At 44.3% G+C, this 25,768-nt stretch overlaps 1 protein-coding gene across 1 annotated transcript in view; it reads left to right on the forward strand.

The window, feature by feature from the left end:
- The window catches only part of SCG3 (secretogranin III), a 54,010-nt gene that overhangs the window by 14,454 nt on the left and 13,788 nt on the right, over nucleotides 1–25,768 (forward strand). The window contains exon 9 of the mRNA XM_044283272.1: nucleotides 24,305–24,379. Coding sequence (XP_044139207.1) covers nucleotides 24,305–24,379 — 75 coding nt within the window. The remainder of the gene's footprint in view (nucleotides 1–24,304; nucleotides 24,380–25,768) is intronic.

Consider the following 25,768-nt stretch of genomic DNA (forward strand, 5'->3'; position numbering starts at 1 on the left):
CTTCAAGGAACCTGGGGCAGCTTGCTATCTCTTGGTAGGTGAGTTTTTTAAAGGCTTTCTTAGGAAACGGTTCCAAGGATTACATGCAATAACTGAGATCAAACACATTTCTCTAAATCAAGTCTAACACTGGAATAGCTTGACAATATCAGCAGCGTATGATGCTTTTGGGGAGAAATTTGTCAAGGCCTTGTTTGAAACAGGGCTTAATGACTAATGGCCCTGGGTCCAGCACCCATGATGTCTGCGGTGGACAAGATACCACCTGCTTTAAGAGGAAATGTTCTTCCTCAGTTAATGGAAAAAAAAACATAAATTCTGGCTCAACTGTAAAATAATGAATACTGAACTTGGGTTTTCTGAGATTACAGTACTGATGATAGCACTGGTGGCAGCTAAAGGATGGAACTGAGCATGTGAGACCACCTCAGCAAGGTGGACAGAGAAATAAGGAAAATTGAAATTACATTCAATCACAAGAGTATTCAGATCCAGGTGCTGGTTTGAAAAATGCTAAATATTTACTTTGGGACAACCCCTTTAACAGAGAATAAAACTGCACATGCTAACTAGGGGAGTCTAGGAGTATTTTATTAATTTAAGGAGTAGTCACCTACAAGTGATTCAGAAAACGGCCACCAACAATCTCTAGTGTATGATATGATGTTGTACTAAACTAGTTTCCTGGTTCATTCCTGAGCTATGATACTTTTTCTTAATATGCAAATTAGGCCTTTGGTGCAATGAGGGCATCACAATTGCTCTTGTTGCACCCAAACTCCTTTCTCTGACAAGTCACTCCCTGGCTGCTTTGATTGACAGGGCCAGACAGTGACAAAACAGCCAGGGAGGGGTTGGCCACAGAAAGAAGTGGAGCTTGGGAGCAACAAGAGCCACGGTGACACCCTTGTTGCACTAATGGTCTAATTTGCATATTGAGAAAGAGTATTATAACTCAGGAACGGAGCCGCGGATAAACAAAATAAAAACAGTGTTTTAATCAGGTGAGCCACTATGTGTCTATGCAGACAGTTTCATAGGGAGGCTGCTGGTAACAGATTCCCTTTAACTACAAGATAACAGAATGTTCCTTGTAGTGTAGGAAGGAACAAGGGGCCGACATTGATGGTCGGTATGTGTCACTAAGGTTCCTGGACTCGGTGAGGTAAGAGATGGTTTTTCTCAAGTGTCATTATTGCAGATTGCAGTCTGACACTTCAGCTGTTTAGTATGGCTGCAAAGCTGATCCGGGACAGATTTTACTGGGAGAAGTCAAAAGTGCTGGGTGGGTGGCTACTCCCCACATTCCAGGCTGGCTCTTGGCAGGCTTATAAAGCAGTCAGCACTGCTTCATCAGGTGGTGAGGATCTACCTCTATCTGACAGTAAAGCTTTGGAGTTCTCTGTGCTGAAGACTGCAAACAGGCGTGCAGGCCACCTGGAAGCCTGCCAGTGAACTTTTCTGTGGCTGAGCAGCCGGGTGTGAACTGACACCTAAGATTCCAGGTGAACATTGTTTTGTTTTGCTGTGTATGAACAAGCACCAAGACTGTTGTGTTTTGATGAGTGTGAATAAAACACTGAAGTTTTATTTACAACCTGGTTCCTTGCTTCTATACTGCGTCGCTAACTTGTCTACCAGAGCAAATTGCGACAGTAGGTATACAATGATTTAATATTGGTTAGTAGGAAAATTTGCAGGTCATTCAATATATGGCAAATAATGGACAGGTGTGTAAAAGTTTATCAAAGATACTTTATCAAATATACTCGCTGAACATAGTTAAAAAATTAAAACATATTTAATAGTAAAAAACACAATTCATTATAAAAAACATAATCATATTAGACGGCAATTGATATATGGTGGAAAAATATGCAAATAAGCAAATTAGCAGCGACTCCAATTGTTAAGTGGGTTGATTGGTTGTTCACCACACTCTCAACAGGATTTGGATGCATACATTATGTATATGGCAGTAGTGTCCACACAATGGGGCTTATTCTTAAAGTCTCTCCTAGGTTTCTTCCTCATAAACTAGATGAGAAAAAGACCAGTTGTCAGGCGATCCTTCTATCTAGGGAGACAAATCAGTTGGATGCATGCAATGTGTGTGTCACCATGGTATCCACACAGTAGGGCTCAATTGTGTCCACACAGTTTTGGAATCTCTTGAGATTTTGCCACATATGCTGGATAAGAAAAAGTCAATTGACAGACAATATTCTTATTAGTACAATGCAGTACTTTACCGCTCCTGGCGTCCGCTTGTGCTGATCCGCTTGTACAGGGTGCAGTTGCTTTTTGTAGAAACCTGCAAGGACCTCTATGGTGTTGGTCTTGGTCTCTGCTGCGACTTGCAAGGACCTGTGTGCGTCCCACGTGGTTTTCGGGCAGTTCACGTGATCAGGATTTTAGGCAGAGTTCTATTCCATGTTTGGATACAGAGGTCTTTTTTCAAAGTGTTGTTAGATTTCCCGAATGTACAGTACAGACCAAAAGTTTGGACACACCTTCTCATTCAAAGAGTTTTCTTTATTTTCATGACTATGAAAATTGTAGATTCACACTGAAGGCATCAAAACTATGAATTAACACATGTGGAATTATATACATAACAAAAAACTGTGAAACAACTGAAAATATGTAATATTCTAGGTTCTTCAAAGTAGCCACCTTTTGCTTTGATTATTGCTTTGCACACTCTTGGCATTCTCTTGATGAGCTTCAAGAGGTAGTCACCTGAAATGGTTTTCACTTCACAGGTGTGCCTTGTCAGGTTTATTAAGTGGGATTGCTTGCCTTATAAATGGGGTTGGGACCATCAGTTGCGTTGTGGAGAAGTCAGGTGGATACACAGCTGATAGTCCTACTGAATAGACTGTTAGAATTTGTATTATGGCAAGAAAAAAGCAGCTAAGTAAAGAAAAACGAGTGGCCATCATTACTTTAAGAAATGAAGGTCAGTCAGTCTGAAAAATTGGGAAAACTTTGAAAGTGTCCCCAAGTGCAGTCACAAAAACCATCAAGCGCTACAAAGAAACTGGCTCACATGCAGACCGCCCCAGGAAAGGAAGACCAAGAGTCACCTCTGCTGCGGAGGATAAGTTCATCCGAGTCACCAGCCTCAGAAATCGCAGGTTAACAGCAGCTCAGATTAGAGACCAGGTCAATGCCACACAGAGTTCTGTTAAAAGGAGACTGTGTGAATCAGGCCTTCATGGTAGAATATCTGCTAGGAAACCACTGCTAAGGACAGGCAACAAGCAGAAGAGACTTGTTTGGTCTAAAGAACACAAGGAATTGACATTAGACCAGTGGAAATCTGTGCTTTGGTCTGATTAGTCCAATATTTGAGATCTTTGGTTCCAACCACCGTGTCTTTGTGCGACGCAGAAAAGGTGAACAGATGGACTCTACGTGCCTGGTTCCCACCGTGAAGCATGGAGAAGGAGGTGTGATGGTGTGGGGGTGCTTTGCTGGTGACACTGTTGGGGATTTATTCAAAATTGAAGGCATACTGAACCAGCATGGCTACCACAGCATCTTGCAGCGGCATGCTATTCCATCCGGTTTGCGTTTAGTTGGACCATCATTTATTTTTCAACAGGACAATGACCCCAAACACACCTCCAGGCTGTGTAAGGGCTATTTGACCATGAAGGAGAGTGATGGGGTGCTGCGCCAGATGACCTGGCCTCCACAGTCACCGGACCTGAACCCAATCGAGATGGTTTGGGGTGAGCTTGACTGCAGAGTGAAGGCAAAAGGGCCAACAAGTGCTAAGCATCTCTGGGAACTCCTTCAAGACTGTTGGAAGACCATTTCAGGTGACTACCTCTTGAAGATCATTAAGAGAATGCCAAGAGTGTGCAAAGCAGTAATCAAAGAAAAAGGTGGCTACTTTGAAGAACCTAGAATATGACATATTTTCAGTTGTTTCACACTTTTTCGTTATGTATATAATTCCACATTTGGTTAATTCATAGTTTTGATGCCTTCAGTGTGAATCTACAATTTCCATAGTCATGAAAATAAAGAAAACTCTTTGAATGAGAAGGTGTGTCCAAACTTTTGGTCTGTACTGTATATTCATGCGAACCAAAGCGCTTTTTCTTGATAGCTCTTTAATGTTCCCTCATTGTTGTTTACCAAATGCGTTTCGGGATAGCAAGACCCCTTCCTATCCCGAAACGCGTTTGGTAAACAACAGTGAGGGAACATTAAGGAAGAGCTATCAATTTCAGACCCCTCAATGATTTCTAAGTGGGAGAACTTGCAAAATCGCAGGGTGTTCAAATACTTCTGTTCCTCACTGTATGTCAAGGACATCTGCATACTGTATAAAGGTTATTGATATTTTTCAATCTTGTAAGATGTAATTTCATGCCATGTGCATAATCGGAAATATTCTGTAAAGCGTACAGCAGTGGTACTATGGATCTGAATGACAATAAGAAATAAGATAACCTCTGCATGTTTTTGAATACTCAGCAATATTTTAACGATCCACTAAAACTCAAGGTCTCCTCAATTCTCCTTGTCAATTTATTTTGAATAGAAAATTGTGATCTAAACAATAAATAGCAGCCACGCTGGCAGAATGATGTAGGATGGATTGCCCTTCTGAATCTCCTTATCCTTCCATAACCTTGGCTCCTTTTATCTCTGTGCAACTGAGTGATTAATATTTATGTACATAGAAAAGCTATCAGTCTCCAGTAAACTCTTTTATACAGAGGAGATTGATGTCTACACATACTGTTTTATTTCAGTTCTCTTTTTAAGATGCTGAAGATTATTCAGTGATTTTAGCACAAATCTCAGGAGCAACTGGGGACAGTCATGAGGGGAAATTTATCATGAAGGGAATATTTGAAATCAATTTCGATGGTGTACTTTGCACCAAATTTATCAAATGTCGCACCTTAGTTGTTAAATTTAAACCTAACGCTTTGTCTACAGATGCTACTCCAGTTTTATTACACCAAATCCCTACTTGAGTAATGTTTTTTTTTACGTCACACTGATAAATCTTTTCAAAACTGCAGTGGTGTAAAAATGCAAAAAGTGGCAAAATGTTTGCAGAAGTAAGCCCAAAAAGTTGCAAAGCCCTTTCACTAGGATATTCCATCAATAGATAGGTGCATGTCCCACCTCTAAGACTTCCTCCTATCTCCAGAATGGGCCCCCTGAAGTGAAGGAGAAAGCACAGCGCAAGGGCGGTGACTCGTTGTTTACCGCTATGGAAGTTCTGAAAATAGCCGGCTCAGATAGTTCCAGTAGTCCTATAGCAGTCTCGGGAGAGGTAGCCATGCATGTGCAGTGTGCCCTCCATTCACCGCTATGGGACTTCTGAGAATAGGCAAGTCACCCGCTTGACTATTTTTGAAACTTCCATAACAGTGAATGGGACAAATGGCTGTATTTACACCGCACCACTGCTACAAAGGAGATCAGCGGTGGTGTCAGGAGTTAAACCCACACTGATCGGATATTGATGACCTGTCCTGAGGACAATATCTGTAGCCCGGCAACCTCTTTAAAGGAAAATGTGTGCAGCGAGCTCTGGAGGATCTGGTGCAGAGAATGGGAGTGATAGTGGCCCTGATGAAGTGTTGTGTCATGGTGTACTCCATCAGACCACAGCTGCCTGGGGATCGGTGCAGTGGAAATGTATTACTTCAGAATGCGGACAGTATTTCATGGGGTTGTCCAAGTTATATTTATTGATGACCTAGCCTCAGGATAGGTCATCAATATCAGATCGGAGGGGGTCCGACACCCAGCACCCCCTCCGATCAGCTGCTTGAAGAGAAGGCGTTCGCGGTGTCAGCGCTGCCTCCTCTTCACTGTTTACCTTCAGTCGTTGCATATGCAGTGGTGAGCAGGTGTACCGTATTTTTCGCCCCATAAGACGCACTGATTTCTACAGCAGCGATTAGGATGAAAGGTAGTAATAGGAGTTGGGGGGCATGTTTAATAACTATTAATTCAATATGACAACTTATATTTTGTGCGGCGGGCGGGCGGGAGTAGGGGGGGGGACGGGGGGCGGTTCGGATTGCGATCTGTGGATGGCACTGTTACAGGGGGGGGGGGATCTGTGAATGGCACTGTTATGGCCTGGGGGGGGTCTGTGCATGGCACTGTTATGGGCTGGGGGGTCTGTGGATGGCACATATATAACAGTGCCACCCACAGACCCCCCCCCAGCCCATAACAGTGCCATCCACGGATCCCCCCTGTAACAGTGCCATTCACAGATCCCCCCTGTAACAGTGTCAGCCACAGACCCCCCCCTGTAACAGTGCAAGCCACAGATCCCCCCCATAACAGTGTCAGTTATCCACAGATCCCCCCATAACAGTGTCCGTCATCCACAGATCCCCCCCATAACAGTGTCCGTCATCCACAGATCCCCCAATAACAGTGTCCGTCATCCACAGATCCCCCCCATAACAGTGTCCGTCATCCACAGATCCCCCCATAACAGTGTCCGTCATCCACAGATCCCCCATAACAGTGTCCGTCATCCACAGATCCCCCATAACAGTGTCCGTCATCTACAGATCCCCAGTAATAGTGCCATCCACAGACCACCATTAGTTCCAAACCCACCAAACACACAGCACACCTTTTGGTTAAAAATATTTTTTTTCTTATTTTCCTCCCCAAAAACCTAGGTGCGTCTTATGGGCCGGTGCGTCTTATAGGGCGAAAAATACGGTAATTACACCCAAGCCGTCCCATTCATTTCAATAGGAAGGCATGGGTGTAATTACACCTGCTCACCACTGCAGATGCAACGGCTAGAAGGTAAACAGTGAAGAGGAGGCAGCGCTGACACCGCACACACCTTCTCTTCAAACAGCTGATCGGAGGGGGTGCCGGGTGTCGGACCCCCGCCGATCTGATGTTGATGACCTATCCTGAGGATAGGTCATCAATAAATATAAATTGGACAACCCCTTTAACGTCTAAAAGTCTCTTTTCCCGAGTTTCACCTAGAACTTTAAATATATTCAATAGCAACACATTTTAAGTGCAATTTTAAGTGCTGCAGTTTAGCACTAGTATTGTACTGGCCTAGTGGTAGTCTGAGTCATGGGTGTCTTAGCCTTAAACCCTCCCTGCTGGATGTAGCTGTTTCTTTGGATCAACTTGCAAGATATCAGGTTGAACTGGATGTCTTTTTTTAGCCTGTGTTACTCCACTGTCTGTCTTCTCAAGGATTCATTTGAGGCATGATCAAGTTATCATCACTGGAGAATCTCTTTAGGAGCAGGAGCTCTGCAGTGTGCTTCCTCTTCTCACTGTCTTGGCAGGAAACAGGACCAGCCCACTCCTACCAAGAAGGAAGGAACACAGTGAGCTCTGCAGTGTGCTTCCTCTTCTCACTGTCTTGGCAGGAAACAGGACCAGTCCACTCCTACCAAGAAGTAAAGAACACAGTGAGCTCTGCAGTGTGCTTCCTCTTCTCACTGTCTTGGCAGGAAACAGGACCAGCCCACTACTACCAAGAAGGAAGGAACACAGTGAGCTCTGCAGTGTGCTTCCTCTTCTCACTGTCTTGGCAGGAAACAGGACCAGTCCACTCCTACCAAGAAGTAAAGAACACAGTGAGCTCTGCAGTGTGCTTCCTCTTCTCACTGTCTTGGCAGGAAACAGGACCAGCCCACTCCTACCAAGAAGGAAGGAACATAGTGAGCTCTGCAGTGTGCTTCCTCTTCTCACTGTCTTGGCAGGAAACAGGACCAGCCCACTCCTACCAAGAAGGAAGGAACACAGTTAGCTCTGCAGTGTGCTTCCTCTTCTCACTGTCTTGGCAGGAAACAGGACCAGCCCACTCCTACCAAGAAGGAAGGAACACAGTGAGCTCTGCAGTGTGCTTCCTCTTCTCACTGTCTTGGCAGGAAACAGGACCAGCCCACTCCTACCAAGAAGGAAGGAACAGAGTTAGCTCTGCAGTGTGCTTCCTCTTCTCTCTGTCTTGGCAGGAAACAGGAGCAGCCCACTCCTACCAAGAAGGAAGGAACACAGTGAGCTCTGCAGTGTGCTTCCTCTTCTCACTGTCTTGGCAGGAAACAGGACCAGCCCACTCCTAACAAGAAGGAAGGAACACAGTTAGCTCTGTTCCTTGCAAACCATTGCCAACCATTCCTTGCTGGTAATTACGGATATTAACATACAAAAATACATAACAATATAATATAATACACACTATATACAATTATAGCACCCCCAGGTCTAGGTTACTACATATGAGTTTCTTATTCTTTAGCTTTTATTCACACGTGTGAAAAGCGCATCAAAAAGTGATTGCACCCATGCAGATAAAACTGAAACACTGAATGCAATCTCAGACAAAACTGATTCTTCTTGCATGCAAAACCATCAGTTTTTCCCTCACTCATTCTGTATCACTTATATGTTGCTGTTACTATATTCAGTGATGGCAATTAATTATGTAAAGGTGAACATCCAGACAGATCAAAGCAGTGTATTAAAAATTAAGTAATGTATTAAGCGATATCAAGTTTCATATCCATTACCAGGAACATAGAGTGTGGCTTAATGCCTTTAGTAAGAGAACAAATAATGAATCCATTACTGGAAGTGCTTCCTATAAAGTAAATATACTCCTGTACATTTATAAGCGTGTATCCCAGCTAAGAAGAGCCGGGGCTTTCTGTAATCACCAATCTGTTCTTCTAGCTCATATTAAAAAGATGAAAAATGCTGTGAAATGGTATTGTCCGGGACATTTAAAACAGTTCCTGATTTCAGAGTATGTAATGAAATAACTAAATACTTATTAGTATTAGCTTTTAAATCCACAGTCTCTCCTGTGCTGCCACCCTGGTGGTCCTGTCGATTTATAAATCCCCCGACACTCCTGTCCTGCCACCCTGTGGCCCTGTAGATTTAGAAATCCCCCGTCACTCCTGTGCTGCCACCCTGGTGGTCCTGTCGATTTCTAAATGCCCACCATTCCTGTGCTGCCACCCTGGTGGCCCTGTCGATTTATAAATCCCTCGTCACTCCTGTGCTGCCACCCTGGTGGTCCTGTCCATTTATAAATCCCCCGACACTCCTGTGCTGCCACCCTGTGGCCCTCTAGACTTATAAATCCCCCGTCACTCCTGTGCTGCCACCCTGGTGGTCCTGTCGATTTATAAATCCCTGCCACTTCTGTGCTGCCACCCTGGTGGTCCTGTCAATTTATAAATTCCTGCCACTTCTGTGCTGCCACCCTGGTGGTCCTGTCGATTTATAAATCCCTGCCACTTCTGTGCTGCCACCCTGGTGGTCCTGTCGATTTTCTAAATCCCCACTATTCCTGTGCTGCCACCCTGTGGCCCTGTGGATTTATCAATCCCTCGTCACTCCTGTGCTGCCGCCCTGGTGGTCCTGTCCATTTATAAATCCCCGCCACTCCTGTGCTGCCACCCTGGTGGTCCTGTCAATTTATAAATCCCCCGACACTCCTGTCCTGCCACCCCGTGGCCCTGTCGATTTATCAATCCCCCGTCACTCCTGTGCTGCCACCCTGGTGGTCCTGTCCATTTATAAATCCTCGCCACTCCTGTGCTGCCACCCTGGTGGTCCTGTCAATTTATAAATCCCCCGACACTCCTGTCCTGCCACCCGGTGGCCCTGTAGATTTATAAATCCCCCATCACTCCTGTGCTGCCACACTGGTGGTCCTGTCGATTTATAAATCCCTGCCACTTCTGTGCTGCCACCCTGGTGGTCCTGTCGATTTCTAAATCCCCACTATTCCTGTGCTGCCACCCTGGTGGCCCTGTCGATTTATCAATCCCCCGTCACTCCTGTGCTGCCACCCTGGTGGTCCTGTCCATTTATAAATCCCCGCCACTCCTGTGCTTCCACCCTGGTGGTCCTGTCAATTTATAAATCCCCCGACACTCCTGTCCTGCCACCCTGTGGCCCTGTAGATTTATAAATCCCCCATCACTCCTGTACTGCCACCCTGGTGGTCCTGTCGATTTATAAATCCCTGCCACTTCTGTGCTGCCACCCTGGTGGTCCTGTCGATTTCTAAATCCCCACTATTCCTGTGCTGCCACCCTGTGGCCCTGTGGATTTATCAATCCCCCGTCACTCCTGTGCTGCCACCCTGGTGGTCCTGTCCATTTATAAATCCTCGCCACTCCTGTGCTGCCACCCTGGTGGTCCTGTCAATTTATAAATCCCCCGACACTCCTGTCCTGCCACCCTGTGGCCCTGTAGATTTATAAATCCCCCGTCACTCCTGTGCTGCCACCCTGGTGGTCCTGTCGATTTATAAATCCCTGCCACTTCTGTGCTGCCACCCTGGTGGTCCTGTCGATTTCTAAATCCCCACTATTCCTGTGCTGCCACCCTGTGGCCCTGTGGATTTATCAATCCCCCGTCACTCCTGTGCTGCCACCCTGGTGGTCCTGTCCATTTATAAATCCCCGCCACTCCTGTGCTGCCACTCTAGTGGTCCTACCAATCTATAAATCCCTGCCACTCTAGTGGTCAAGACGATCTCTGTTGCTGTACTGCAGCGGTGACTTTGCAATCAATCTCACGTGCCAATCAGACAGTTATTTTAGCATTTATGTTAAGGCTATAATACCCTTGGTTTACTTAAATTACCATAGAAACATATGGTGAAATAGGTTTGGTTCAGCGAATTACAGGTTCACTTACCCCTACCTTCTACTGCACCAGTGGACTCTATCTTGTGCAGTTGTTTCCGACAGGAACTGTGCCCCCCTCTTTTTCGCTGTAGCTGTCACTAATGTGTAACTGGGAAGGCTTTGTGGGCAGCATTCCTGCTCCTCAAATTAGCACCTGGGGCCCAGATCGCATAAAGCTTAAGAATACCTTTAACTCGGCTTAGAAGATCATTCAGAAGCAGAAAGAAAGAGACTTGAGACCAAGTCGTCAAACAGCCAGTCTGACGGATTTGCTAAGGAACGGAAATCTGCAGTCTGCGACATTGTTAGGGCTTGTTCACACAAACGTATTTTGCGTTCCGTATACGGAACCATTCATTTCAATGGGTTCGCAAAAGATGCGGACAGCACTCTGTGTGCTGTCCGCATCCGTTGCTATGTTCCGTGGCCCTGCAAAAATTATGAGTCCTGTCCTATTCTTGTCCGTTTTGTGGACAAGAATAGGCATTTCTATAATGGGCCTCCTGTTACGTTCCGCAAATTGTGGAAGGCACAAGGGTGCACGGGTGGACCGCAAAAAATGGCACGGCCATGTGAACAAGCCCGTATTTTCACACTTGGTGCTTTGGATCTGCTAAGCCTCTGGACCAGAATAGCAGGACTCTAGCAGCATGGATAGGTGACCGGGGAAAAGGGGCAGCAGAATTGGAGAGTAGATGCTAGAGAGTGATGTAGCGGAGTCAATGGTGTAGCAGAGCTAATGAGTTTTCTGAATCGATGGAATAGCAGTTCCAATGATGTGTCAGAGCTAATGATGTAGCAGAGCTGATAATGTATCAAAGCTGATGATGCAGCAGAGCTGATGCAGAAGTGTGCAGTAGCAGGAAGAGAGTTCATGTAGTGTTTAAAATATAGAATTTGGATGGTTTAGTGGAGATAGCAGAATTAATGAAGAAGAGTGCTATGGCAGAGTCAAAATGTCAGAGTTGGATAAGCAGAGCTCTGGTCCATAAACACAAAAAGCAGGGATGCTTAAGACCTCCTTAATAATCAGGTGGCATCTTGCCACTTGAGCCGGGTTCAAATAACCCACCATAGTGACATAATGGCTTGCTGCGGGAGCCCAGCATGCTAGGGAAGAAGCGGACCAACTGGAGGAGAGGCGCAAAACAGTATTCTGCAGTGATGGTCAGTTTCCAGTGTTCGCCAGCGAACACATGCGGGCTGTAACATGTACAGATCCTTTATACTTAGTCCAATGCCCCCCTAAAAGGTCTCCAGTGTGCAATACGCATATACAGTGGCCTTGTGGTCATCTGTACTAAGCACCACAGAACAACAGAGATTTGTATCTGTTCACTGCATTACATTATTATAAGTAAAGGGAAAAAAACACTAGAACGAACCTTACAACGCACAGAGTTTATCATGAGGGGAATATTTAAAGTCAGTTTTGCTTGTGTCTGCATTGGAGTACTTTATGCAGATTTATCAAATATCTCTTGCTGTTTGATAAATTTGTCTTATCCTTGTTTGGCTAGAGAAACTACTCCAGTTTTCCTACTGCACCCTGCTTCTTTAGGCCTCTTTCACACAGGGTTTTCTGCGTGGGTGCAATGCGTGGGTTGAACGCATTGCACCCGCACTGAATCCGGACCCATTAATTTCTATGGGGCTGTTCACATGAGCGGCGATTTTCACGCATCACTTGTGCATTGCGTGAAAATTTCAGGATGCTCTATAGTGTGCGTTTTTCACGCAACGCAGGCCCCATAGAAGTGAACGGGGCTGCGTCAAAATCGCAAGCATCCCCAAAGAAGTGCGGATGCGGTGCGATTTTCACACGTGGTTGCTAGGCGACGATCAAGATGGGGACCCGATCATTATTATTTTCCCTTATAACATGGTTATAAGGGAAAATAATAGAATTCTTAATACAGAATGCTTAGTAAAATAGGGATGGAGGGGTTAAAAAATATAAATTATTAAACTCACCTCATCCACTTGTTCGTGCTGCCCGGCTCGTCTTCTTTCTTCTTCTTTGATGACCTGGGAGGAAAAGGACACTTGGTGACGTCCCTGCGCTCATCACATGATCCATCACATGATCCATAACATGATCCATCACATGGTCCATCACCATGGTGATGGACCATGTGATAAGCGCAGTGACGTCACTAGAGGTCCTTTTATAAGGGAAAATAATAAAATCTACACAACACCGATCCCAAACCCAAACTTCTGTGAAGAAGTCGGGGTTCGGGTCTGGGTACCAAACATGCTGATTTTTCTCACGTTCATGCAAAACGCATTTAAACGCATTTAAACGCATTTAAACTCTTTGCACTCGCGCAGAAAAATCACACATTTTCTCACGACGCACCCGCATCTTATCCGGCCCTCACACGTGACGCTCGTGTGAAAGAGGCCTTAGTCAGATTGTAACAATTTTTGCAACTTAAAAAAAAAAATGTCTCAATGATAAATCTGGAAATACATTAACATAGCTAACCACACCCACTTTTCCACCCACATTACAAAACTGGAATGAGTGGTGTAAAACTGCAAAAGGCCACAATATTTTTGCACAAGTGCAAAAAGTTGCAAAAGCCCTATTTAGAGACTTTTTGAAGCCAGAATTCTGGAGTGAAGGCATGATAAATCTGCCCCACTTTGTATTGCCATTAGTGAATCTACAGTGGTCCCAGGACACCAAATATGATGCTGCTGGACGCTTTTTCAAATTTCAGACAATTGTAGTTTTAAAAAAAAAAAATTATATTTAGATGCATTGAATCAAGCAAATTGGTTCCGGGAATGCATTTTCTAAAAAAATAAAAATAAAATAAAACTTTCAAGATCACATATTTATGAAAATGTCTCTAGAGATGTGAGATTAAGTAACGAGGTCAGGGATTTTATTGTGATTACTGTTAACAGTATCCTTGAACTACAACCACTATCTCCCAGGCTGAAATGGCTGCAAAATATAACAACAGAGGGGATTCAACTGGATTCATGACCAATTTACAATAAAACCACTGAAGGAAAACTGAGGGCTGGGCCCACAGCTACAGAGGGTACACGATGCCACACAGACACAAACAACGGTTCGTTCGCAGCAGTTACGTTTACTGAACAAACTAAATGAACAACTAGCTGAGCATATATAAAACTGATTGAAAACAGAGCATGAATAGCCCATAAAGCAGCGTAACTGGGCCTGAATGTTCCTGAGCGATCTTCTCGTTGGGGTGCACCCTAAGTATTGCGCAATACTATTTGTAATCCAAAGGAAAGTGGAGTATGTCTCTTGTAGCTTTCTGGTATATCCAAAATGTCACTGGTAACATGTGGTGCGATGTGACGCGGCAAAACCGCACTTACAGTTCTTGACAGTCTCTTGGTGCTTTTTCCTGATCCATTGGTCCACTCCAGAACTGGACCATACTGCCACGTGTTTCCCAGATCTGTTGCAGTGAATCTTCCCTAGCTGCCATTGCCAGGCCCCACTGTGAGCCATAAATCCTCTTCCAGGCTCCCTAGAGGTTCTCTCCTGACGTCCTCAGCATTCCGTCTGGTCACTTCCTGCTCTAACCTGGAACTCCTCCCTTTCCCAGGGAGACTGTGATGCAGCAAGTGATATTCTAAGTGCAGCCTCTAACCTGCAATTACAGATCACTATCGCCCTTCTGAGGGTCCTACTAAGCCCCTAAATTAGCATTATTTGAACTTTGAAAGATAAAAATAAATATAACTTTTCTTTACTAAACAGCTTCAGTGAGACTATATCTTATCCTTTGTTGCTATCTACTGACCAAGCGAATTAGAGCAGGCAAATACAAATTATATTCAACACATTAATTAACATTGCTCCACACCCTTACGCCTCTATATACCATTTTATACAAACATCTGGAAAAGCCAGCGTCCGCTACTTGCATTACTTATTCCTATCAGCACTGTGTAGGACCAATCTATATGACCTGTACATGTGCATGCTGTACTCTGGGACTCACACAGTTAAATAGGTTATAATAATGGTCATTTTGGCTACGTCAGTGCACTGAATGTACTCAGTGTTTTCTTCATTGCACTCAATGACGTCAAGATGTTCTTTGGCTCATTCAGCACTACAAATAACAGCAGAAAAAGGAGGCTACGGTAACATCATGACCTTCTGTCAGTTAATGTCATATTAGCAGCAGCGATTGGAAAGGCCAGTGTGTGCTCTTCCTGCCAGCCACCTCCTCAGATGCTTCCTTTCTCATTATTTGCAGAATCTGTCTTGATTACAGATCATGGCTTTGTGCCTCTATAGGTCCCAATGACATTAGCAGCTCAAATAAAGGACAAACAGTACAGACCATAAGATTGTGATAATTTCATTTTTTGTAGGATATAACCTCATCCACAAAATATAAGTCATCAAAGAATTAGAGAAAAGAACTAAGAGGAACCTAGGGCACATACAAGTAATCAACTAAGGGGGCAACCATGACCCTTTATGGCACTATCACTGGACATGACGGGAACTAATGCTATGTAGATGGATTTGTTCAAGATTTTATCTAAGATTAACATTTTTCATAGAAACATTCTTCAAATACTGAATAGTTACAGGGGCTGGCAGGACCTGTGCCCTGGGTGCCAGAAGTGAGTGGGTTGCCAACAAAAAATTCTGTCTTGGCCACTCGATTTTGAAAACTGTATCTTTACCTAGAGTAATGCCTAGCATAATTTAGTTTAGATGGAAAACCAGTTAATATGTATGCTTTTCTCAGTAAGTTAAAGCCTGGCATACACTTGAGACAATGACTGGCCCAATAGCATCCAATCAGTCATCCATGGGATGGTTCATATGCCAGGGGCAGATTGGCCATACACTGTACAGGGGGCTGCATGGGCCCTCCTCACGGCCGGACTGTGGTATATTTGTCTCTGTTGGGGCGGTATAATGTGCCACACTATGGTATTGCTGACCCTGCCTTCCATCAATTTGGACCCAACTACAAAACGGGGCCACTTTTCATATTTTTTCCAGGGCCATTTTAAGTTTCCCGTCCACCTCTGCCACCAGCAACATGCCAAACTAAACTGGCAGGCCAGGGAGTCAGTTTTAATAAAAAACTGACTCCCTGGTCCTTGAGCACAATGATAACCGTTCAGCCAAATTCATGGCATAAACATGCAGTTTCATCCAACAACAGCCGATAAGAGTCATCAGCATTGGCCAAAATCAGCCATTCCGGACAACGTTTGTCTCATGTATGGCTGCTATTAATAAGTGTCCCCTGTGTACATACGTAGGGGTGTCTGCACTCGGAAAGAGACTGTAGTCTTTAAATGCTAATAAAATAAGGCTAATCTGACTTTCAGAGAATGTTAAAAAACAAGCTGTCGACGAGCCCGGATGTATTACAAGGAACCTGTGTTGTCTAGTGTCCCTGCTGCCCGAAATATGAATTTATTGTTCTCTCTCATTTCTGTATTTTACAATATTGAAAAGAAATTCAATTACAGCAGGGAAACATATAGGTGGAAATGTATCGCTCTTGTCCGCCAGAATTGGTGTCCAAATTGTGGGGCGGGTGTGGGCAGACGGAGGAGGTCCAGCTCTACTAACCACATCAGTCCCCAAAAGAATGGCGCACATAAGACCAGCGATCTGCCCCAGCTCCCTTGCTGGAGTAGATTTCTCTTTCTGGCACACAGAAATCCCAATATTGTGCCAGAATTATAATATTTTAATAATTCTAACAGATCACATGCCAGTGAAGTTTTCTATTAAGACTGGCATAAAAAATGCCAGTCTTAATACATCTCTCCCATGTCCTGGTATATAGTATTTTCGTTGTCTTCCATATGACATCCCAAGCCTTAGGCTGGCCAAACTCTGCTCGGCTAACAGGTATCTCTCAGGCCCTTCCATACACATGCATCCTCAGCTCAGCCAAGTATAGCTTGTGTCCTGAATGAGAAGGGGGAGGGAAGCGCTGGCAGATATGTCTTGCAGTAGCTTATTTCCACAAGCACAAAGGATCGGATATGTTGAAATCGATCTGACTTAGGGCTTGTTCACACGACTGTGCCATGTTTTGCGCATCCGGAAAACACGGATGCCGCCCGTGTGCCTTCCGCAATTTGCGGAAAGAAGCGGGCGGCCCTTTTTTAGAAATGCCTATTCTTGTCCGGAAAATGGACAGGAATAGGACATGACTTATAATTTTTGTGGGGCCACGGAACGGAGCAACGAATGCAGACGGCACACTGCATTTTTTGCAGCCCCATTGAAGTTAATGGGTTCGCACCCGAGCCGCAAAAAATTGTGATGTGGATGTGGAACCAAACCACGGTCGTGTGAACAAGCCCTTATTCTTATCTCCTCTGACATCTGTCGGGGGAGAGTTTGCATGTTCTTATACACATTAGATGTCAGCCTGTCCTGTCAAAATCAGTGGGTTCAGATGACATGTATTCAGTGAATATGGCCAGCTTTAGAAGAAATGCCATTAGTTATTACCTGCAGCATAGACGAGTCATTTTTATATTTTACAATCTACTTAGCAATGACTACTGCACCTTAAACCAAGCACATACACAGCTACAGTTGCGTAACTACAACTGACTGGGCCCCACAGCAAATTTTTGAATCAATCCCCCCCCTAGCGACTTCTTCGCAACCCCCAACTTACGTGCAACCCCGACTCCTGTGGCTAGTCAAGGTCACTCTCAAACGAGTCCCGGTAGCCGCTCCATCCGTTTCCTACCGTGTCACTGTATACAGTATAATGTCATATTATAATACTGTTCAGGGGGGCCTGAATATAAAATCTTTTAGTATACCTCCTGAGGGGGCCCCCATGTGAGTTCGAGTCCCAAAGCAGTGGTTTCTCCTGCAGCTACACCCCTGCACAGCTACCTGCTAGTAGAACACAGTGTAACATAAGTAGATGCATGGATGTTAGTACCTATTGCCCAAACACCTTAAATGGCTGTTTCTTGACTTTCCCATACACATGCACATTCTGCCTGAACAAAGGATCAGGCATGTCAAAATCTAACATGCACTATCTTTCTTTCCCCTGATATTTTGATAGTGGAGAATCTGAACACCATCTGCACATTATATAGTCAGATGACATTCACCTTTAGGCCTCATGCACACAACCGTATGTATTTTGCGGTCCGCAAAAAACGGATCTGCAAAAAATACGGTTGACGCCCGTGTGCATTCCGTATTTTGCGTAACGGAGCAGCTGGCCCCTGATAGAACAGTGCTATCCTTGTCCGTAATGCGGACAATAATAGGACATGTTCTATTTTTTGGCGGAACGGAAATACAGAAACAGAATGCACACGGAATAACTTCAGGTTTTTTTGCGGACCAATTTAAATGAATGGTTCCGTATACAGTCCGCAAAGAAAACGGAACGGACACGGAAATAATATTCGTTCGTGTGCATGAGCCCTTATTCACATACTGTATTTCGTAAGATTAAAATAAAAAGAATGAATCTGGGTAGCAGAAAAGCTTGTATGTGGGGGATGGGGTTAAAAGAAGAATATCACTGGGCTTCTTTATAAGCTCTAGAACTAGAAAAGTCAAATAGAATACGGGAATGATAAGATCCTGCAAAGCCATTAGGACTCTCAGTTGCCTGGAAACCACCCACAAACGCAAGCCTGGTGCCTGGGATGAGTCACCTCCAGCAATGCCTTAATGTCCCTCAAAGCAAACACTGTCCACCTGTGCACAGATGGCTGTGATCCTATTATGTAGCCATGGTAGAGACAAATGAGCTCTTTGTTGAGCTGTGTGTGGACAAGCAGGCAGCTGGTTTGCATTATTGATGGACTTTGATGGATAAACCGAAATGTGGTGTTGGAAGAAGGTTAGAAAGTAATTAGGAAACCAGCAAAAAATGGTGTCCATCCAGGTAAACGACGAGATTTTTCTTTTACTATGCTAAAATTAGAATGTTACAAGTCATTGCCTTAAAAAAATAATACCTGACATTGACCAGTGTAAGGACTAAATGGAGAGAAGCTGTTTCTTCTCCCACGTTGAAAAAAATTAGGATGTAAACAAAATTGACAGTAGGGTATGGGCAGACATTGCAGAACCTGCATGGGACTGAAGCCTAGTAAGACTGAGGTGTTACCTTAAGATGTTGGAGCATTGGCCAGGACATGTTGGGCTGAATGTGGACCCTGGAACATCTGCCTGAACCAGAGTTGGCTGGTAAAGAGAGCATTGAGAGAGAAAGTATAACAGGCAGATTCTCTTTCTCCTATCTTGTGAATCTATATCTGGTTTCAGCTTCAAAACATGAACAAAACCTGTATTAGCAAGGTACAATTTGACATGATGAACCATTGTAATGAAACGCAAAGTGCAATGTAGACGTAGAAGCACTTCAACAGGGGTGAAAAACCTGAGGTCTGGTGGCTACATGCAACCCACAACGCCATTCTATAGAGCACAAAGTTATTCCTGTGGGTGGCTGTTCATCTGTAGTTTCCATGTCAAAGAAGAGGAGAGACACACAGCTCAGGAGCAGGGACAGGGCATGTACTGAACTACAGTCCACTGTAGGGTCATCTCTGAGTCCCCCATATATCAGGAGAATGGGGATCCTTGATCTCTGCCACTTCAGAAACAAAAATTACTTAGAGGTGGACATCTATGCATGTGGTCATCTAGGAGTTGCTCACCTATACTTTAGATATGCCATAAATGTTTCAGTCGCTAAAATCCCTTTTCATTTTACCATGGTCCTTGGGAATGGTTTAATATGACAATTTAGCCCTTAGACCAAAAAGGTTGTGTATCCCTGCACTAGAAGAATAAGCGGTATACAATTCGACAAGTGCAGTTGAAAGGGAGTGAAGTATAGGGGATATTTATAGGCCAAAGCTAGGGTGGAAAAGAACATGAGTAAGAGGGAGTGGAGAAGACATCATAACCTAAAAATAAGTCTAACTAGCTTGGAGTACAGCTACACAGTCAGGTTTCTGCATGCAGTAGTGGATCATAAAAGGAGAGAAAGTATAAAGGACACATACTACTTCTCTTTTTTAAATTCACTCCTGGTTTTGGCTTCCAAGATTTCATCAGAAAATCTGATCATGTGGCCATGCACTTAAAGGGGTTCTCCAGGAATAAAAATAAAAAAAATATGAAAATACTTAAATATTATTTTATAATAAATATATCCCCAAATACCTTTCATTAGTTATAATTAGTGATGGACGAACATCGGCCGGGACGATTCGTGAACGCGAACCTTCAGGTCATATTTGCAGCCAGCAAACACTTACTAGAAGTATAGTCCCACAACATGGACAGTGATACACCAGAGGGGGATCATTGGCAAAAATTCCTACAAAAAATATGTATTTTAATCAGGGTCCATTTTTATGCGTCTTAATGGGAAACTCTCAGAAATGTGCCCTGCTGGAGCCTAGAATTTTTTTTATTTCCTATCGGTTTGATGTATACAAATGTGCAGAACTCCACGTTTTTGTATCCTGCAGAGTCCATTAAAAAAATCCACACGTTAACGTAATTTTTTTTCTACCATGGAACTGTATGGTGAACAGACGCTACTGTACTGCATCAGTCTGAGGCATCTGTTAACGCATACACTTTTGGTATACATTTGATGGATGGCAAAAAATAGCATGTGAACCCAGCCTTAGTATCAAAATAAGCCCCAGTACACAGCGTAGCAGCGTGGCGGAGAGGGGAGGCCGCCATGTACTGACAGAGCGCTACCTGGTCCTGGTGGTCAGGGATGAGGAATGTGTTTCCCAAGGATCATTTTCTACTGGGAAATACAGGTCACAGTATAATACACTAGACTCTATATACTATAAAGATATTAGACCTACCCCCGAATAATAATACAATTAGCGGTAGGTGGTCATTTATTATATAGAAATATGTCTATGTTAGGCGTATTTCTGAGACAGATTGTGGCGCAAAGGTCCTTAGCACCGCAATCTGCATATTTTTCCTGCTCATGCCAGGTCTAAAAAAGGATGGCGTGGGACAGGGCCGTCTTTAATATTGATTGGACCCTGGGCAAAATTTTACTTGGGCCCCCTGGATCCCGCCTTCCCACACCTTAGCAGGCAATCACGCCCTCCACCACAACACACACACAAAAAATCCACACATCTGGCAGAGTACAGTGAATGACTGTAAATACTTCCAGTTCTGAAGACTCCAGCTGGCTCAGGATCAGTGCTCTGGGCTGGAAGTGGGCACCGCTCTGCAGGAAGGAGACCAGGGCTCTGCTCACCCTAGTGTTACAGTGCACCCCAGCACCCCACAGTATGCAGTATAGCACCCTATAGTATACAGCACCACACAGTATGCAGTTTAGCACCCCACACTATACAGTACCCCACAGTATATAGTAGAGCAGTATAGCAGCCCACAGTATACAGCACCCCACAGTATACACCTTACAGTATACAACACTTCACTGTATACAGCACCCCAAACTATACACGATACAGCCCCCCACACTATACAGTACAGCAGTATAGCACTCCACACTATACCGCACCCACAGTATACAGTATACAGACCCCCACAGTATACAGTACAGCAGTATAGCCCCCCACACTATACAGGCCCCCCCCCACAGTATACAGGCCCCCACACAGTATACAGGCCCCCACACAGTATACAGGCCCCCACACAGTATACAGCCCCACACTATACAGGCCCCCCACACTATACATCCCCCCCCCACAGTATACAGCCCCCCACACAGTATACAGCCCCCCACACAGTATACAGCCCACCACACAGTATACAGCCCCCCCACAGTATACAGGCCCCCACACAGTATACAGCCCACCACACAGTATACAGCCCCCACACAATATACAGCCTCCCACAGTATACAGCCCCTTACAGTATACAGCCCCTCACAGTATACAGCCCACCACACAGTATACAGCCCACCACACAGTATACAGCCCCTACACAGTATTCAGCCCACCACACAGTATACAGCCCCCCCCCATAGTATACAGTCCCACACAGTATACAGGCCCCCCACAGTATACAGCCCCCCACAGTATACAGCACCCCACTATACAGTAGTTTACAGTATATTAACATAACAGCCCCTGTCACCTTTTTCTGATGTAATCTTCACACAAAAAAGCTCCACAGTTAACTTCTGCAACACTCCTGCTAGGACCTGTGATGACCTCATAGCCATGTGACCAGTAATTGCTAGGTTACTGGTCACATGGTGATGATGTCATTAAGGTCCTAGATCACAACTTTAACACAGTACGATCATGATGCCTGGACTCAGTGCCGGCAGGCATGGCATGGCAGCACCCCCTGTGTAGCGGACAGCTTGACACCCGGGGCAGTAGCTAGCAGGGCTCAAGAGGCAGCTGCCTTGGGCCCCCCAGGAGCAACTGGGCCCGGGGCAGCTGCCCCTTTTGCCCCTTGGTAAAGACGGCCCTTGGCATGGGCAGGGAAAGGGATACAGCTATGGCCATCCAGTTATTGGATACCACCGCTATACATTGACCAGATAACACCTCTGTACAGTGACCGGATAACACCGCCTTAGCGTGACCGGAAAAAGGGGTATAAGAGGGCACAGTACAGTGAATAACTAGGGGCACTGCACAGGGTGTGGTAAGAGGGCACAATGCAGGGTGTAAGGGGGCACAGTACGGGGTGAGGGGCACAGTATGGGGTGGGGGGCAAGGTTGCATGACCCTGTGACATTAGAAGGTCCTTATGGGGAATGCGGTTCATACGCCACCATAATGAGAGGCAGAGGAGTGAGTCAGGGGTGTGATTATGTGGCTAGAGATAAAAAATGTAACTATCGGCCAGTACAGGCCCCAAAAATTAGGCAACAGGCATTCACCTGACAGCAAAGAACTTTGGATTCTGTGGCTGGAGGTACATTAGGCGGTCACAGGATAAATATTTGTATTTATCAGTATTTGGCGGAAACGGGTATATAGCACCCCCTCAATCAGTATTTGGCAGAAACAGGTATATGGCACCCCTCAATCAGTATTTTGTGGAAGAAGGTAAATAGCAATAGCACCCCTCAATCAGTATTTTGTGGAAAAACGTATATGGCACCCCTCAAACAGTATTTGGTGGAAACAGGTATATAGCACCCCTCAATCAGTATTTGGTGGAAACGGGTATATAGCACCCCTTAATCAGTATTTGGCAGAAACAGGTATATAGCACACCTCAATCACTATTTGGCGTAAACAGGTATATGGCACCCCATAATCAATATTTTGTGGAAGAAGGTATTTTGCACCCCTCAATCAGGATTTTGTGGAAGAAGGCATATAGCACCCCTCAATCAGTATATGGTGGAGAAAGGTATATGGCACCCCTCAATCAGTATTTGGTGGAAGAAGGTATATAGCAATAGCACCCCTCAATCAGTATTCTGTGGAAGAAGGTATATGACACTCCTCAATCAGTATTTGGTGAAAAAAGGTATATCGCACCCCTCAACCAGTATTTGGCAGAAACAGGTATATGACACCCCTCAATCAGTATTTTGTGGAAGAAGGTATATAGTAATAATTCTATGTTAGAAGGTATATTATACGTATATCACTCCCCTTTATATTACCCCTATCGATAGCACACCTATATCAGTCCTTAAAATTACTTTTTTGGCCCTATTAGCTAGCGTTTGGTGTCCCTAACTGTCCCCGCTCCAAAATGCACCCTCTCCCTACACTGGCAAAACACATAATGTAAAATGGCTGCCAGATCGGGTTCTGTTATAGGGTTGGGGGTGTGTCCATGTGCTGAAATGTCTCAATTGGCTGTCGTGTCCCACCTGATGGATGTGTCATGGGTCGTGTGAACTCAGCCTAACAGAGCTGTCATTTTGTCGGTCATTCCAGTCCTCCACCTACTGTACTAATGAGGATTACTATACAGATAAAGCATTTCCTGTGAGTTATAGCAGAGTTATAAACTGAAATGACTTTACTTTCCCATTGAGAACTTTTATGTTTCTCTGATTACTGCTGCTGAAGGACAATAGTTTGTATTTACTTTTCATAGATAGAGTATTGATGAATAAAAAAAATGGGCAAACATTTAAAAATAGTTTTTTTATGAACATTGGGGCAAATGTATTAATAGTTTTACCAAGCAAAAATGGCATTAAAAAAATGCCACTCTTTAAAATTGTCTAGAAAACTGGCCTGGGCTCACCCGGGCTTGGCCTCCCATGGCCCAACAGTAAATCTGCCCGATTGCGTTTATAGAAATACCCTTCACTGATGAAATCCTCCCTTTAATTGTTACTTGACCAAGTATATATCTGTAAAGAATAAATCAAGGCAACTGGACGTCCAGTTGCCTTGATTTATTCTTTACAGAGATATACCATGACCTGGATAAACGAGAACCTTCACAGACTTACTTGACCAAGGTTCCTCTATATACTTTATTTTATTAATGATACATTGTGTGAATATTCACATTTGGTAAACTCTCTGCTCACTGCTGTATCTACTGGACTATTGGACAAATATTTATTAAGGTACATGGACCAAATATTGCTAACAATTTGAAAATAATTTATTTGCAGAGAACCTGGACGCCATGATAGCTGCACAGACAAAGAGCAAGCTTGGAAAGAATGCAGTGAACAGAGTGCTAACAGGTAAGTGAACGAACGGCGCGGGTTGTTTGTTCAGTGGGTTCCATAATTATTGTAATAAGCAGGCAAGATACCTAGAATTTTCCAGTACAGGTTTGCCGGCTCCAGGCTACGATAACGGCTCATTTATCTTCTCGTTTCCATTACATCACTACTGACTTCAGAGTCAATGCTCTTAATCAGCTTCCCCTCCCCCTCCCACATTCATGTTTATTTGCCTAAATGAACAGTATGTATATCATTGACAGAACCTGCTGGAGCCCATTATAAGGCCTCATTCACACGTCAGTGATTTCCATCAGTGATTGTGAACCAAAACCAGGTGCGGCTCTAAGCACAGAACAGGTGCAGATCTCTTTTTGCTGATGATACAAAGATTTGTAACAGGGTTGATGTTCCTGGAGGGATACACCAAATGGAAAAGTATTTAGGAAAACTAGAGGAATGGTCAAAAATCTGGCAACTAAAATTTTATGTTGATAAGTGCAAGATAATGCACCTGGGGTGTAAAAACCCAAGAGCAGAATATACAATCAGTGATACAGTCCTAACCTCAGTATCTGAGGAAAGGGATTTAGGAGTCATTATTTCAGAAGACTTAAAGGTAGGCAGACAATGTCACAGAGCAGCAGGAAATGCCAGCAGAATGCTTGGGTGTAAAGGGAGAGGAATTACCAGTAGAAAGAGGTCGGTGCTCATGCTTCTCTACAGGGCACTAGTGAGACCTCATGTGGAGTATTGTGCTCAGTACTGGAGACCATATCTCCAGAAGGATATTCGATACTTTGGAGAGAGTTCAGAGAAGAGCTACTAAACTAGTACATGGATTGCAGGATAAAACTTACCAGGAAAGGTTAAAGGACCTTAACATGTATAGCTTGGAAGAAAGACGAGACAGAGGGGATATGATAGAAACTTTTAAATACATAAAGGGAATCAACAAGGTAAAAGAGGAAAGAATATTTAAAAGAAGAAAAACTGCTACAAGAGGACATAGTTTTAAATTAGAGGGGAAAAGGTTTAAAAGTAATATCAGGAAGTATTACTTTACTGAGAGAGTAGTGGATGCATGGAATAGCCTTCCTGCAGAAGTGGTAGCTGCAAATACAGTGAAGGGGTTTAAGCATGCATGGGATAGGCATAAGGCCATCCTTCATATAAGATAGGGCCAGGGGCTATCCATAGTATTCAGTATATTGGGCAGACTAGATGGGCCAAATGCTTCTTATCTGCCGACATACCTTATGTCTGTGGAGGCTCCAATCCTGGTTTTGGCTGACAATGGCCTCATGCACACGGCCGTTGTTTAGGTCCGCATCCGAGCAGCCGTTTTTGCAGCGTTTTTGCGGTTTGGAGGCGGACCCATTCACTTCAATGGGGCCGCAAGAGATG

Source organism: Bufo gargarizans, chromosome 2, assembly GCF_014858855.1.
Source record: "Bufo gargarizans isolate SCDJY-AF-19 chromosome 2, ASM1485885v1, whole genome shotgun sequence".
Classification (NCBI taxonomy): Eukaryota; Metazoa; Chordata; class Amphibia; order Anura; family Bufonidae; genus Bufo; species Bufo gargarizans.